Here is a 17,367-nt window from a genome sequence, read left to right on the forward strand (position 1 = left end):
TCAATATTTGAAAATAATAAATTCAACCATTCAATATTCTGATGGCACTGTTGTACTACCATAAATAACACACATAAAAAAGGTCGAAAACAATGCTTGGTTTGTTAACTTTGGCTCTTAACTACTGGTCGTGAAGACAAAAATAAGGTAATAATAAAGTAATAAAAAATAATGCAGGAGATCTGCATGTTTGGCGGAATTTTTTTTTCTTCTTCTCATAAACGTGTTTTGAAAGTGCGACTATGGTGGAAAGTAAACTGTAAACAGCCGGAAACACGTCTTCTCTAAGATGACTGCGGTCACCTAACGCAGTCAGAAGCTGCATGATAAGTCTGGATGTACAAGAAGTTCCACAAGCGTGAAACAGAAAAGCGAAGTTTCGAAATAGATGGAAAAAAAAAATGTGTCAAAAACTGTAACGTGTTTTTGCAACTTCAGCATTTTCTATTCCTGTGGAAACTCGAAAGTGTGAAAATAAAAAAAAGTTTGAAAAAAACGTTGTTCCAGTGACACGTCTAATGACAAATGTACCTTGAATTGAATTTTCATCATTTTTATTTAAAAATTTTATTTCGTTCTTTTTGCGCTGAACTCCGTAGAGATTTTTGCACGTTTTAATAAACATTTGAGCGGTTCGCAAAATGCAGGAGTGAAAAGGAGAAAGGGCGAGAAGCAAGTGAGGCAGGAGATGGTCGGTAATAGTTCGGGGTCAAAGGAAGGTCCAGGAGATGACAGGAAAGAGTTTTAAAAAAATAGTTAAAGATCAGTTCAGAACGGCAGGTTAAGCGAGGAGACGTCTTACCAGCAGGGAGATGGAGTCACGTGTTGCGGAAATCCTGGAGTGGATTTTGACAGAAACTGGCTCAGGAAAATTATTCTAATTAGAAACTCCTGAATACTGAGGCGCTGCAGATGTACAGTGGCTGGGAGGTTAAAAAAAACCAAACAAACAAACAAAAAAGGACAACTCATAAACTTATAAATCAGTTTTCAAATTAGTTTCACAGCCTGTGAATATTTATGTGATGTACAAATTATTCAAGATATTGTACATAAGTGTGATAGTTTTTTTTTAAACTTTTTCAAGACTTTTTTCCGATTAGTTTGAGTTTGTATTATTATTTCAAGAATTTGTAAATGAATTTGAGTTTGTCAAAGGAATTTTACTCTTTGTAAATGTGTTTGCAAGTTTATAAAAATGAATTGTAGACTTTGTAAATGTGTTTGTGAGTTTGTATAATTAATTGTAGACTTTGTAAATGTGTTTGTGAGTTTGTAAAATTAATTATAAACTTTGTATATGTTTTTGGGAGTTTGTATAATTAATTGTAGACTTTGTAAAATTAATTGAAGACTTTGTAAATGTGTTTGTGAGTTTGCAAAATGATGTTACAACTTCGTAGATGTGTTTGTGAGTTTGTACAATTAATTGAACTCCTCTTTGTAAATGTGTTTGTGAGTTTGTAAAATTAATTGTGACTTTGTAAATGTGTTTGTGAGTTTTCAAAATGAATTCAAGACTTTGTAAATGAGTTTGTGAGTTTGTATAATTCATTGTAGACTTCGTAAAATAAATTTAAGACTTTGTAAATGTGTTTGTGAGTTTGCAAAATTAATTGTACTGTTTATAAATGTGTTTGTGAGTTTGTAAAATGAATTGTTATCTTTGTAATTGTGTTTGTGAGTTTGTGAAATTGCTGCAAAAGTCCAACATCCGTACCAATAAAAAAAATCTTTATTGAAATGAATATATTTACATCAGGTGGTAAAAAAAGAAGCAAGAGAACGATCAACTTCGTGGAACAGTGTGACATCATCAGTCAGCGTCGGACCGTTGCTCGCATGTCCTCGTAGACTTCGGAACCCGTGTAGTGAGTCACCGTCACCACCTTCTTCAGCAGCTTCTTCTAGAAGACACGTCTGTGTTAATGCAACGTGGAAACTCTTTTTTGGAAAATGAATGCTTTGCAAAGTTGATTTCAATGTTGGCAACAACGAGAACAACGAAAATAGTTATGAAACAAAAACATGTCATTGGTCAGAAGTACCTTGATGATGCAGATGAAAAGAACCAGGAGGATTCCAAACAGGACCACAGTAGAAATCCCGACCGCCACCCAGACAAGACTCTCACAGGTGCCGTCCCCGTCGCACTGGGTGCTGTTGGTGGTGTCGCCTGCAGACACCACCAGCACCACCGAGCCTCTTCCTTCCCGCTCCACGAAATCCTTCTCCTTATCATCGTAGCCTTTGTACAGACACCAGAACGCCGAGGAGTCGTTCAGCCGCAGGTCGGAGATGCGAACGTCAAAGTTTGGGAATTCTCCACCGAGCTGAAGCCTGTCCTTGAAGTCAGACCCGGGATTGAAGCCGGCAGATTTGTTGCTCCTTCGCAGGATCTGGACCTCCTTCTTCAGGCCCTTCATGACCCTCAGTTGTGCAGGTTTGTAGGTTTGCAGGTCCTCCGAGATCCTGCACAGGATGGTGGCGTCCCCTCCGACCGAACCACGGATGACCCCTGAGCTCTCTGAGGAAGATCCAGACACCGGTCAAGTGAAGACGGGAGCGTTTCCTCCTCCAGACGTACCTGCGACGCTCAGGAGACCAGACGAGACGAGAAGAACCAGAAGACACATCTTCAGAAGCATCTGCGGAAACAAGAGGAAACCAGAAGCTTTTCACAGTCTGTGAGGGAGGCGTTGTTTCTCAGCAGCACATCGAATACACAACAACAAGTAGACAAGCCACAACATTATGACCTTCAGCTGCAGGAACATGAAAGTAGATCAGTGTCTGGTTCACCTTTCAAACTTTGAAACTTTTCCTCGTTTCATTTATTCTGTCATTGATTATTATTTAAGATGGAGTTTGATATTATAATTATAATAATTACATTTTTAAATTTCTTTATATTCTGAAAATGTGTTGTTTAAATCTTGTTTTATTTAAGCATTGAAAAGGTTTAATTTGTTTTCATTCATTTTTATTTATTTATTTATTGTTATTAAAGTCTTTTAGTCATAGAGTGAAATTTTGAATTATTTATTAAAAAGAAAATTATGTTTATGTCTATAAATAATACTATTATTGTCGAAATGTTTTTAAGCATTTATTGTATTATCTTTCAATTTAAAACGATCTTTATTGAGGTGTTGAATTTGTTTTCATTGATTAATTGATTTTTGTTTTACTCTAAATTATATATATATTTTTTAATTGAACGAGTTTGATAAACTGATTATAATATAAAATTAACACATTTTCTAAATATTCGGAATTACTCCATCAATTAATTATAATTGTTGTTTTTTTTAGCCTTTGAATTATTATTTTTATTTCATAATTTAATTTTAAATTTTCTTACCAAAAGGTCAATTTTTTTCTTTCATTGATTAATTGATATTGTTCCCGATTTTATTTGCTTTTTTACTTAGAGTTTGATATTATATTTATAATTATTTAAATAATACTATTTCTTAATATTCTGACATTTTGATTTTCAACAGTTATTGTTTAAGAAGCAACACTTGAACACGTGCAGAAACTTCTTCTTCTCGAGTTACAGTGTAACATCAAGCTAGCAGTTAGCATAGTAGCATCGCTCCAACAAAGTGTTTTTATCACCTTGAGAAACTGGAGATAATCCGAACCAGACGTGAGAAGATCAGAAGCTGCAGAAGCTCAGACTGGAGGAAAAAAGTCGTCAGAGAAATAAAATCCCCTGAGTTATCTATCATAACCTCAGGTTCTACGAATTGGTGCGAAGCCCTCTAACGGCTTCGCTATTGGTTTACCCCGAGGCACCGCCTCGTCTCTGAGAAAGCTTAATGAACTCGCCCCCCAGCAGGGGGCAGTCCACTTCCTATAAAGGCGGGAAACACCCGCCGCACTTCCTCCAACTGAAAACTCAGCGAGAAGGGCGGCCGCTTCGCACCAATTCGTAGAACCTGAGGTTATGATAGATAACTCAGGGGTTCTACTTCATTGGTGCTCCGCCCTCTAACGGCTTCGCTATTGGTTTAAACCCAAGGCGAAGCCTGACGGGATAAATGTACCCCCAGCTGGACGCCACATCGCTAGGGCCCTGCCAGCCCAGGATCCAAGTCTACTGGGGCCGTGGGCCTCGAGGGGGGCACAGCAGCGCTCAAAACCGTATGAGCTATTGATCCCGGCGTCACGTCGAGGAGATTAGGCGTTAGCAAGGTTGACGTGGACGCCCAAGAAGCAGCTGAGCAGATGACCTCTGCTGCCACACCCAGTGAAGAGCCACTGAGGCTGTCACACCACGGGTGGAATGTGCCCTCAGTCCGCTAGGAGCAGATCCACCCGCTGCTTGGTAGGCCCGGATAATGGCCGATCTCACCCAATGAGAAACCTCTGGGAGGAGATCGCCTCACCCCGTCGGCATCTACTGCAGCAGATGAATAGGGCATCAGAGCGCCTAACACAGCCACCCGCAGCAATGACACCGAAGACTCCTCGACGCCAAGAAAAGACTCAGGGCTAGTGGAGAGAGCACAAGCTCACTCGCTCTCTTCGTGGTTATTAGTGTCAGAAGGAGCGATACCTTGAAGACAAGATGTCCAGTGGGACTTGGTCAAGAGGCTCGAAGGTCGGGCCTGTGAGAGAGTCCAGTACAAACTGGAGATCCCACTGAGGGCTGGAAGGCCTTGCAGGAAGTCGAAGCCTGCAGGCACCCCGTAAGAAAAAGGCGCAACCAGAGGGTGGGCGCGAGCCGAAGCACCCTCAACCCGACATGCCTCGTTGCTATGACTGATGCGAACACTCTCAGTGTTGCCAAGTCCGTCCGCTATCCAGCAAAAGTTGCAGGAAGACAGGACAGCAGAGACCAAACAGGAGCTGGGGTCGAAGGACCGGTCTGCACACCAGCGGGAGAAAATCCCCCACTTCGAGGCATAAGGCCTGCGCTGGAGAACGCCCGGCTCCAAAGTCCTGCTCAGCTCGTCCCGTGCAGGAGCCACGCTTTGAGAGGCCGGCCCAGGGCAGCGGGGGCCCAAGGGATGGCCCACGGGTCCCTGACCGTCATGCGCACCAGGGAGTCTGGCGCTACCAGTGTTAACCTCAGCCCCTCCCGCCTCGTCCTCCGAACTAAGGGGAGGAGGAGCCGCGGAGGAGGGAAGGCGAACAGTAGTCCGGCCGGCCAACTCAAGTGGGCTAAAGCGTCCACACCTAGTGGGGGCAATCCAATGCCCTGAGGGAGAACCAGAGGACATCTGAAGTTCTCCTTGCTGGCAAAGAGGTCTGCCACCGGGTGACCGAACCAAGACCATATCTCGGCTCTCCACTGCCTCGGACAGGCCCCATTCGTCGTGGACGGCCCCCACTCGACAGTCTGTCCGCTACTGGGTTCAGCTCGCCCAGTACATGCTGAGCTCTGAGAGAAAGCAAGTGACGGTCTGCCCACAGCCAACTTCTTTGCCACACTCAGAAGGGCTGGGGATCTGGCTCCACCTTGGTGATTAATGTACACCACGGCGGTGGAGCTGTCGGATAGCACTAGGACGTTGGACCGTGACAGTTGGGGAGAGAGGTGAAGCAGGACGTTGTAATTGCCTTTAGCTCTAGCCAGATTGTGTGACTGTACACTGGTCTACCCGCTGGCGTAGGCCTGACCCGAGGTGCCTCCCCAACCTGTCAGAGAAGCGACTGTGAACACCTAAGTGTAATGAAGGACGCAACCCAATGGAACTCTCCGTCTGAGGTTGGCTAGACAGGTTCCAAAACTGGATTGTCCTGCAAAACCCGAGCGGGAAGGCGCACTTTCCGACCTTGTTCCCGCTTGAGGTCTAGCTTGAGACGACCAAACCATCTCTGAAGCTCCCTAATATGCAGCAAGCCCAGCCGAACTACCGTGTGAGCTGCTGCCATGAGCCCCAGGAGGGACATAACAGTGCCTGCTGTTGTCACATGACACCGAGCTGTGTTGTCAGTCGGAGAATGGGCTGGATAGGCACGTCCGGGAGGCGCGCGTATCCCTCCTCCGAGTTCAACAGTACCCCCAGGTAAACTAACTGTTGAACTGGAGTCAGAGCGCTCTTGCTGAGGTTCACGTGAACCCCAGGGTGGCAATATGGCTCAACACCTTCTGTGTGTGAGCGTAACTTTCTGCCTCTGACCTGGCAAGGATCAACCAGTCGTCCAGATAGGTCAAGATCCTTACCCCACTCACTCTTAATGGCTCCAGTGCCGCCTCCACACACTTGGTGAAGGTCCTGGGTGCCAGAGAGTAGCCGAACGGAAGTCGAGTGTATTGAAACACACAATCCTCGAGGGCGAAACACAAGTACTTTCGATGTCTCTTGACTATCGGTATGTGAAAGTACGCGTCGGTCAGGTTGATAGATGTCATCCAATCTCCTGGACTTACACCTGAGAGCAGTTTCTTGACCGTCAACATGCGAAACGGGCGGGTAGCTATGAATTTGTTCAAATAGCTGAGGTCCAGAATGGGCCTCCAACCCCCGGTCTTCTTTGACAGAAGGAAGTACCGGGAGTAAAACCCTGTCATCTCGGCTGCAGGAACCAGTTCTACGACCTCCTTCTGCAGCAGAGTAGACGCCTCGTTTCTCAAACAGGATAATTTCTCCTGCTCCGCCACACGAGTCCAGAGAATCCCTGAAAAACGCGGGGGTTGACGGGCAAATTGGAGCGCATAGCCCCACCTGATTACTCCCCCCAGCCATTTGGAATGAAGTAAAACCAGGCGACTCCAAGCCGAATAATGTTCTGTCAGAACCGCAGCCCTGGCGAACTTTGGGTTGTCCTTCGGCCCGCCACCGCGAACGTCCAAGAGCGGGCCGTAGACGAAAGGGCATCACACAAGCCGCGTCTCTATCTCTTGAATCAACAGAGCATGTACTCGAGTTGGATTCACTAGAACTCATACATAAAATCCGGCTCCGCGTGAGAAACCTCAGATGAGTGTCGTGCGTGTTCCCTTTCCCCCCCCGGAAGTCTTCCCAACTCCCTGAGCACTCACCGTAGCTGACAAAACCCGCGATGTGGAGGAATGTGCTGGAGAATTAAACCGGAGCTGAGTTAATTAAACCGGTGAGTTCAAAATAGGTCGCGCGCGCGTCGGCACCGCATCACTCACCAAGTCCAGTACATTCTCAAGCTCCACTGGCGGTCCTGACCTGCTCATCACTCGTGAGATCTGACCGCCACGCACCTCTCCAGTTGATCGACCAGAAGGGGCGAAAGCTCCTTGCCCTCGCCTGGTCTCAGAACGGCGAGAAAGCTCGCGCGTAAAAGCACCATGTTGCGTCAGTTCCATGGCGTTTTCTCTTTTCCACCGCCATACGTGACGTCCTCCACGGTGCCAGTGCTTGTTGACAGCGCTGTGGGGGAAGGAACAACCTCCGGTCAACAGACATGTCCGTACTAGTTCCACTCACCTCAGCTGTCAAGCTCTGTCGGGCACGAGCGCTAGTCGACGCGGAAGTAAACACAGCTGGCTCAGCAGGTCTCGCGGACCTCTGCGCTTCTGTAAATAAAACACATGTGGTTGAGTCTTCCCCTCATTCGTGTGGACAGACTCCGTTATTACAGTCTCGGCATGACCCGGACGAAGGGGTTTAAAACCTCCTTCGAACTGTGTTCTGAGAGGAAACTCACGCCGTCTATGAACGGCGGAGCATGTTAGCTTAGCATTAGCAGCGAAAGTTTCTAATGACACCTGTGAATACGTCACACTCACAGGCGGAAACACATGCACACTACTAACATCTCTCTCAGAACGAACCACAGAAACGTCATACGTTCTCTTGTTTTATTCCCGACACATGCCCTTGAATGAATAGGGGGGAGGAGCCCTCGGCCGACGACTCCGCTGCGGCTGCTGGCTCTCCGGCTCGCGCTGTGGATCTTGGTGACGCTCACTCTTCACCCGCCGCCGCTGTTGCCGATGTTGTTGGTGCTGCTGGGGTGGCTGGTCTCTGGTGACGCTTCCCCCAGCACCAGATGATGAGGCCGACAACGGGATCTCCGTCTCCTAGCGCCGTATCCCCTTCGCGCCTCGTCATCACGCCCATGCAGGTGATGGCGGAGCTGCGACTCCTGCTGCGCCGCCTCCTGCCGGGCCATTCCTCTCCATGGTGCGTTTGTTCCATGGCGTTTCTCCACCAAATGTGACGTCATCCATGGCGTTTCTCCGCCAAACGTTACGTCATCAATGGCGTTTCTCAGCCAAACGTTACGTCATCCATGGCGCCGGGATTTTTTGACAACGCTCATCAGCGGTCAAACCCCGTCAGCGCATGTCAACACGGAAGTGAAGTAAACACAGCTGATCAAGCCGGTCTCGTGGACATTTGCTTATCTGGAAACAAACACATGGTTGAGTCTGTCCTTCATTCGTGTGGACAGACTCCGTTATTACACTCTCGGCATGACCCGGACGAAGGGGTTTAAAACCTCCTCCGAACTGTGTTCTGAGAGGAAACTCTCGCCGTCTATGAACGGCGGAGCATGTTAGCTTAGCATTAGCATGTTAGCTTAGCATTAGCGGCGAAAGTTTCTAATGACGCCTGTGACTACGTCACACTCACAGGCGGAAACACATGCACACTAACACCTCTCTCTCAGGTGAACCTGTCGAGTGCTGCTGGAGGGCCATGTGTCTGCAAGAGATACTTACCTGATCGCTCTCGCATACCTCATGGTCGACTCCATGCAGCGAGCCAGTCGTCCTCCTCGTCGCGGTCTGTTCATGATCGAGGGACGACTCAGCTCGACTCATCAGGGTCCAACACGTTGGAACGTGAGCTTGTCGAGTGCACCGCACAGGACTGCCATGTTGTTTGTTTTTCTTAAACAACATGGCATTAACCTGTCTTGATCATAATCATGATCTGAGGCGGCGTGGGTCGACAAGCCTCGAACGCTTCCCGTCACTGTCAAAAGCCGTGGGAAGCGCTCGGAAGGCCACATAATCATCATGTGTGATTTGGGCCCAGGCAAACGAAGCAGACGTGTGACTCACGTCTTCAGGGAGTCTTCGTGCACACATTGTTCACTTCAATAGCTTTCTCGCTGAGTTGTAAAGTAGGAAGTGCGGCGGGTGTTTCCCGCCTTTATAGGAAGTGGAGTGCCCCCTGCTGGGTGGCGATTTCATTAAGCTTTCTCAGAGACGAGGTGGTGACTCGGGGTAAACCAATAGCGAAGCCGTTAGAGGGCGGAGCACCAATGAAGTAGAACTGCTTTTAATATCGAAGCTTCTGAAAGTAGGTCAGGAGTTGACGCTGCAGCGCCCCGCCCTCTAGCGGCGAGAAGAGGGATCGCACTTTCTTAAGCATCGATAGTTTTACTTTTAGTTTTAACTTAAACATCTTCTTTACTGAAGAAGTATATCAGTGACATCAGAATATATAATAGTTGTTTATAACATTTCGAACTTAACTTTTTTTTTAAATGTTTTTTTAAATTGAATTATTGTTTGAATAATTGAATTAAATCATTTCTACATTGAATATTCTTTGTTTTTATTGAATACAGTTTAATACGTTGTATATTGAAAGGTTGATTTCTGTTGTTGTTTTATTAATAATTAAATTAAGATATGTTCTCCAATTAATTCATTTTTACACGTAGATATGTGTATGCTAATTTAAATAATTCAAAAATACTTGTTTCTAAATTCACCTTTTTTTTATTCGTATTATTATAAAATAAAATAATGTTGTCACTATTATACCAACATTTTTATATTAAATTTAAAAGTCTACGAATTTAAAATAAACAACATTTAATACAGAAAATATATTTTCGAATTATTTAATTTAGAATATCAAATTTGTAAATGTGTTTTTGAGTTTTCAAAATGAATTCAGGACTTTGTAAATGTGTTTGTGAGTTTGTAAAATTAATTGTACTCTTTGTAAAATGAATTGTACTCTTTGTAATTGTGTTTGTGAGTTTTCAAAATGAATTGTTATCTTTGTAATTGTGTTTGTGAGTTTGTGAAATTGCTGCAAAAGTCCAACATCCGTACCAATAAAAAAAATCTTTATTGAAATGAATATATTTACATCAGGTGGTAAAAAAAGAAGCAAGAGAACGATCAACTTCGTGGAACAGTGTGACATCAGTCAGCGTCGGACCGTTGCTCGCATGTTCTCGTAGACTTCGGAACCCGTGTAGTGAGTCACCATCACCACCTTCTTCAGCAGCTTCCTCTAGAAGACACGTCTGTGTTAATGCAACGTGGAAACTCTTTTTTGGAAAATGAATGCTTTGCAAAGTTGATTTCAATGTTGGCAACAACGAGAACAACGAAAATAGTTATGAAACAAAAACATGTCATTGGTCAGAAGTACCTTGATGATGCAGATGAAAAGAACCAGGAGGATTCCAAACAGGACCACGGTAGAAATCCCGACCGCCACCCAGACAAGACTCTCACAGGTGCCGTCCCCGTCGCACTGGGTGGTGCTGGTGGTGTCGCCTGCAGACACCACCAGCACCACCGAGCCTCTTCCTTCCCGCTCCACGAAATCCTTCTCCTTATCATCGTAGCCTTTGTACAGACACCAGAACGCCGAGGAGTCGTTCAGCCGCAGGTCGGAGATGCGAACGTCAAAGTTTGGGAATTCTCCACCGAGCTGAAGTCTGTCCTTGAAGTCAGACCCGGGATCGAAGCCGGCAGATGTGTTGCTCCTTCGCAGGATCTGGTCCTCCTTCTTCAGGCCCTTCATGACCCTAAGTTGTGCAGGTTTGTAGGTTTGCAGGTCCTCCGAGATCCTGCACAGGATGGTGGCGTCCCCTCCGACCGAACCACGGATGACCCCGGAGCTCTCTGAGGAAGATCCAGACACCGGTCAAGTGAAGACGGGAGCGTTTCCTCCTCCAGACGTACCTGCGACGCTCAGGAGACCAGACGAGACGAGAAGAACCAGAAGACACATCTTCAGAAGCATCTGCGGAAACAAGAGGAAACCAGAAGCTTTTCACAGTCTGTGAGGGAGGCGTTGTTTCTTAGCAGCACATCGAATACACAACAACAAGTAGACAAGCCACAACATTATGACCTTCAGCTGCAGGAACATGAAAGTAGATCAGTGTCTGGTTCACCTTTCAAACTTTTCCTCGTTTCATTTATTCTGTCACTGATTATTATTTAAGATGGAGTTTGATATTATAATTATAATAATTACATTTTTAAATTTCTTAATATTCTGAAAATGTGTTGTTTAAATCTTGTTTTATTTAAGCATTGCATTTTTATAATTTGATTAAAATCTTTATTGAAAGGTTTAATTTGTTTTCATTCATTTTTATTTATTTATTTATTGTTATTAAAGTATTTTAGTCATAGAGTGAAATTTTGAATTATTTATTAAAAAGAAAATTATGTTTATGTCTATAAATAATACTATTATTGTCGAAATGTTTTTTTTTTAAGCATTTATTGTATTATCTTTCAATTTAATTTAAAACGAACTTTATTGAGGTGTTGAATTTGTTTTCATTGATTAATTGATTTTTGTTTTACTCTAAATTATATATTTTTTTTTTATTGAACGAGTTTGATAAACTGATTATAATATAAAATAAACCCATTTTCTAAATATTCGGAATTACTCCATCAATTAATTATAATTGTTGTTTTTTTTACCTTTGAATTATTATTTTTATTTCATAATTTAATTTTAAATATTCTTACCAAAAGGTCAAATATTTTCTTTCATTGATTAATTGATATTGTTCCCGATTTTATTTGCTTTTTTACTTAGAGTTTGATATTATATTTATAATTATTTAAATAATACTATTTCTTAATATTCTGACACTTTGATTTTCAACAGTTATTGTTTAAGAAGCAACACTTGAACACGTGCAGAAACTTCTTCTTCTCGAGTTACAGCGTAACATCAAGCTAACAGTTAGCATAGTAGCATCGCTCCAACAAAGTGTTTTTATCACCTTGAGAAACTGGAGATAATCCGAACCAGACGTGAGAAGATCAGAAGCTGCAGAAGCTCAGACTGGAGGAAAACAGTCGTCAGAGAAATAAAATCTGCTTTTAATATCGAAGCTTCTGAAAGTAGGTCAGGAGTTGACGCTGCAGCGCCCCGCCCTCTAGCGGCGGGAGGAGGGATCGCACTTTCTTCAGCGTCGATAGTTTTACTTTTAGTTTTAACTTAAACATCTTCTTTACTGAAGAAGTATATCAGTGGCATCAGAATATATAATAGTTGTTTATAACATTTCGAACATAACTTTTTTTTTTTAATGTTTTTTTTAATTGAATTATTGTTTGAATAATTGAATTAAATCATTTCTACATTGAATATTCTTTGTTTTTATTTGATACAGTTTAATACGTTGTGAATTGAAAGGTTGATTTCTGTTGTTGTTTTATTAATAATTCAATTAAGATATTTTCTCCAATTAATTCATTTTTACACGTAGATATTTATATGCTAATTTAAATAATTCAAAAATACTTGTTTCTAAATTCACCTTTTTTTATTCGTATTATTAAAAATAAAATAATGTTGTCACTATTATACCAACATTTTTATATTAAATTTAAAAGTCTACTAACTTAAAATAAACAACATTGAATACAGAAAATATATTTTCGAATTATTTAATTTAGAATATCAATAATGTTCGCACAATCACTACTTTGAATTTAAAAATGCTACGAATGAAAAATACATTATTTTTGAATTAAACTAATGAGTAAAAATAACACCCATAAAAAAACGAACAAATTAATATAGATTTTTTTAAATATAATTTATTCAATACAATAGTTGAACTAATCAATATAGAAATAACACAATTACATTAAAAATAGAATAAATGCTTAAAACAACATTTCCATAAATTATATTTAAAAGTTCAATATACTCTCATAATGGCTCTAAAGTGTGTTTTTATGATCATCTTCTATGGCTGTGATGTCAGTCCTCAGAGACACGTCAAACCCGCCCCCTCATCCACTTCCTGTCACCCTGACGACCCACAATCCTTTGTGTCAGATCCTCTTCCTCCAGTCTCCTCCTGTTAGGAAGGTTCGACGCGAACCAGACACAACCAGGAATCCTTTTACGCTTCAGTGGAAACTGTGGTGATGTCATCTTCCCGAGGGAGGCGAGAAGACCACGCTGACTCAGCACTGACTGACTGGAGGAGCTGGTCGCCATGACGATCGGCGGTGACTCATCCATTTCCTGGTCCGGGTACCATCTCTCCCGGGACAATGGCAAATGAGCATTAGAGGGGGGGGCGACCGGACCAGCTGGAGCTGGAAAATCCTCATTGTTGGAAGATCATCGGGATCATCTGGTTTCAGACAAAGAAAAGAGTCTCATCTCACAGCGGGAGGAGGACACTTAGATACATCCCATAATTAACCACATGCGGCCCTTTGACTGTTGTTGTGGCCCTCGTGAGGTCAAAGGTCATTCATAAATTAACCAATTTATTTGTATTTGTTGCTCATATTCATTTAAAGTCTTCAGATGTGATCATATGGTTTTAGTTTTATTATTATTATAATTTAATATTTAAATTATAATATAAGGAGAGGATGGAGGGAGTGATGGAGGGAGTGATGGAGGGAATGATGGAGGGAGTGATGGAGGGAGTGATGGAGGGAATGATGGAGGGAGTGATGGAGGAGAGGATGGAGGGAGTGATGGAAGGAGTGATGGAAGGAGTGATGGAGGAAGTGATGGAGGGAGTGATGGAGGGAGTGATGGAGGGAATGATGGAGGGAGTGATGGAGGAGAGGATGGAGGGAGTGATGGAAGGAGTGATGGAAGGAGTGATGGAGGAGAGGATGGAGGGAGTGATGGAAGGAGTGATGGAAGGAGTGATGGAGGAAGTGATGGAGGGAGTGATGGAGGGAGTGATGGAGGGAATGATGGAGGGAGTGATGGAGGAGAGGATGGAGGGAGTGATGGAAGGAGTGATGGAAGGAGTGATGGAGGAGAGGATGGAGGGAGTGATGGAAGGAGTGATGGAAGGAGTGATGGAGGAAGTGATGGAGGGAGTGATGGAGGGAGTGATGGAGGGAATGATGGAGGGAGTGATGGAGGAGAGGATGGAGGGAGTGATGGAAGGAGTGATGGAAGGAGTGATGGAGGAGAGGATGGAGGGAGTGATGGAAGGAGTGATGGAAGGAGTGATGAGGGAGTGATGGAAGGAGTGATGGAGGGAGTGATGGAGGGAATGATGGAGGTAATGATGGAGGGAGTGATGGAGGGAGTGATGGAGGGAGTGATGGAAGGAGTGATGGAAGGAGTGATGGAGGGAATGATGGAGGGAGTGATGGAGGGAGTGATGGAGGGAGTGATGGAAGGAGTGATGGAAGGAGTGATGGAGGGAGTGATGGAGGGAGTGATGGAGGGAATGATGAAAGGAGTGATGGAGGGAGTGATGGAGGGAGTGATGGAGGGAGTGATGGAGGGAGTGATGGAGGGAGTGATGGAGGGAGTGATGAGGGAGTGATGGAAGGAGTGATAGAAGGAGTGATGGAGGGAGTGATGGAGTCAGTGATGGAAGGAGTGATGGAGTCAGTGATGGAGGGAGTGATGGAGGGAATGATGGAGGGAGTGATGGAGGGAGTGATGGAGGAGACGATGGAGGGAGTAATGGAGGGAGTGATGGAGGGAGTGATGGAGGGAGTGATGAGGGAGTGATGGAAGGAGTGATGGAAGGAGTGAAGGAGGGAGTGATGGAGTCAGTGATGGAGGGAGTGATGGAGGAGACAATGGAGGGAGTAATGGAGGGAGTGATGGAGGGAATTATGGAGGGAGTGATGGAGTCAGTGATGGAGGGAGTGATGGAGTCAGTGATGGAGGGAGTGATGGAGGAGACAATGGAGGGAGTGATGGAGGGAGTGATGGAGGGAGTGATGAAAGGAGAGATGGAGGGAGTGATGGAGGGAGTGACGGAGGGAGTGATGGAGGGAATGATGTAGGGAGTGATGAGGGAGTGATGGGGGAGTGATGGGGGGAGTGATGAGGGAGTGATGGAGGGAATGATGGAGGGAGTGATGGAGGGAATGGTGGAGGGAGTGATGGAGTCAGTGATGGAGGAGACAATGAAGGGAGTAATGAAGGAGAGAATGGAGGGAGTGATGGAGGAGACGATGGAGGGAGTGATGGAGGGAGTGATGGAGGAGATGATGGATGGAGTGATGAGGGAGTGATGGAGGGAGTGATGGAGGGAGTGATGGAGGAGATGATGGATGGAGTGATGAGGGAGTGATGGAGGGAATTATGGAGGGAGTGATGGAGTCAGTGATGGAGGGAGTGATGGAGTCAGTGATGGAGGAGACAATGGAGGGAGTGATGGAGGGAGTGATGGAGGGAGTGATGGAGGGAGTGATGGAGTCAGTGATGGAGGGAGTGATGTAGGGAGTGATGAGGGAGTGATGGGGGGAGTGATGGGGGGAGTGATGAGGGAGTGATGGAGGGAATGATGGAGGGAGTGATGGAGGGAATGGTGGAGGGAATTATGGAGGGAGTGATGGAGTCAGTGATGGAGGAGACAATGAAGGGAGTAATGAAGGAGAGAATGGAGGGAGTGATGGAGGAGATGATGGAGGGAGTGATGGAGGGAGTGATGGAGGAGATGATGGATGGAGTGATGAGGGAGTGATGGAGGGAGTGATGGAGGAGATGATGGATGGAGTGATGAGGGAGTGATGGATGAAGTGATGGAGGAGACGATGGAGGGAGTGATGGAGGGAGTGATGAGGGAGTGATGGAAGGAGTGATGGAAGGAGTGATGGAGGGAGTGATGGAGTCAGTGATGGAGGGAGTGATGGAGGGAGTGATGGAGTCAGTGATGGAGGGAGTGATGAGTCAGTGATGGAGGAGACGATGGAGGGAGTAATGGAGGGAGTGATGGAGGGAGTGATGAGGGAGTGATGGAGGGAGTGATGAGGGAGTGATGGAAGGAGTGATGGAGGGAGTGATGGAGTCAGTGATGGAGGGAGTGATGGAGGAGACGATGGAGGGAGTAATGGAGGGAGTGATGGAGGGAATTATGGAGGGAGTGATGGAGTCAGTGATGGAGGGAGTGATGGAGTCAGTGATGGAGGGAGTGATCGAGGAGACGATGGAGGGAGTAATGGAGGGAGTGATGGAGGGAGTGATGGAGGAGATGATGGATGGAGTGATGAGGGAGTGATGGAGGGAGTGATGGAGGAGACGATGGAGGGAATGATGAAAGGAGTGATGGAGGGAGTGATGGAGGGAGTGATGGAGGGAGTGATGGAGGGAATGATGGAGGGAATGATGGAGGGAGTGATGGAGGGAGTGATGGATGGAGTGATGGAGGAGACGATGGAGGGAGTGATGGAGGGAGTGATGGAGGGAGTGATGGAGGGAATGATGGAGGGAGTGATGGAGGGAATGATGGAGGGAGTGATGGAGGGAGTGATGGAGGAGACGATGGAGGGAGTGATGGAGCAGAGGATGGAGGGAGTGATGAAGGAGTGATGAGGGAGTGATGGGGGAGTAATGAAGGAGAGAATGGAGGGAGTGATGGAGGAGACAATGGAGGGAGTGATGGAGGGAGTGATGGAGGAGATGATGGATGGAGTGATGGAGGGAGTGATGGAGGAGATGATGGATGGAGTGATGAGGGAGTGATGGAGGGAGTGATGGAGGAGACGATGGAGGGAGTGATGGAGCGAGTGATGGAGGAGATGATGGATGGAGTGATGAGGGAGTGATGGAGGGAGTGATGGAGGGAGTGATGGAGGGAGTGATGGAGGGGGTGATGGAGGGAGTGATGGAGGGAATGATGAAAGGAGTGATGGAGGAGATGATGGATGGAGTGATGAGGGAGTGATGGAGGGAGTGATGGAGGAGACGATGGAGGGAGTGATGGAGCGAGTGATGGAGGAGATGATGGATGGAGTGATGAGGGAGTGATGGAGGGAGTGATGGAGGGAGTGATGGAGGGAGTGATGAGGGGGTGATGGAGGGAGTGATGGAGGGAGTGATGGAGGGAATGATGGAGGGAGTGATGGAGGGAATGATGTAGGGAGTGATGGAGGGAGTGATGGAGGGAGTGATGGAGGGAGTAATGGAGGGAGTGATGGAGGGAGTGATGGAAGGAGTGATGGAGGGAATGATGAAAGGAGTGATGGAGGGAGTGATGGAGGGAGTGATGGAGGGAGTGATGGAGGGAATGATGGAGGGAATGATGGAGGGAGTGATGGAGGGAGTGATGGATGGAGTGATGGAGGAGACGATGGAGGGAGTGATGGAGGGAGTGATGGAGGGAGTGATGGAGGGAGTGATGGAGGGGATGATGGAGGGAGTGATGGAGGGAATGATGGAGGGAGTGATGGAGGGAGTGATGGAGGGAGTGATG

General features: G+C 45.5%; 2 protein-coding genes across 3 annotated transcripts; both read right to left on the reverse strand.

The window, feature by feature from the left end:
• Positions 1-1,717: 1,717 nt before the first annotated feature.
• Positions 1,718-3,822, reverse strand: LOC148064840 (uncharacterized). 2 transcript variants are annotated; one of them, XM_087809424.1, is made up of 4 exons: positions 3,625-3,822; positions 2,588-2,648; positions 2,049-2,527; positions 1,718-1,907 (listed from the first exon to the last, which is right to left on the reverse strand). In XM_087809424.1, the coding sequence occupies exons 2-4, from the start codon at positions 2,646-2,648 to the stop codon at positions 1,821-1,823; spliced, it is 627 nt and encodes a 208-aa protein (XP_087665550.1). In that variant the 5' UTR covers positions 3,625-3,822; the 3' UTR covers positions 1,718-1,820. The 2 variants fall into 2 exon arrangements, with proteins under 2 accessions (XP_087665550.1, XP_087665551.1); XM_087809425.1 differs by lacking the exon at positions 3,625-3,822 and having other exon boundaries at positions 1,718-1,904; positions 2,588-2,776.
• Positions 3,823-10,009: 6,187 nt separating this feature from the next.
• LOC148064841 (uncharacterized) lies at positions 10,010-12,150 on the reverse strand. Its single transcript, XM_087809477.1, has 4 exons — positions 11,944-12,150; positions 10,877-10,937; positions 10,338-10,816; positions 10,010-10,196 (listed from the first exon to the last, which is right to left on the reverse strand). Exons 2-4 carry the CDS (start codon positions 10,935-10,937, stop codon positions 10,110-10,112), a joined length of 627 nt encoding a protein of 208 aa, XP_087665603.1. The 5' UTR covers positions 11,944-12,150; the 3' UTR covers positions 10,010-10,109.
• Positions 12,151-17,367: the final 5,217 nt, after the last annotated feature.

Source organism: Callionymus lyra, chromosome 15 (assembly GCF_982586985.1).
Source record: "Callionymus lyra chromosome 15, fCalLyr1.hap1.1, whole genome shotgun sequence".
NCBI classification, from domain to species: domain Eukaryota; kingdom Metazoa; phylum Chordata; class Actinopteri; order Syngnathiformes; family Callionymidae; genus Callionymus; species Callionymus lyra.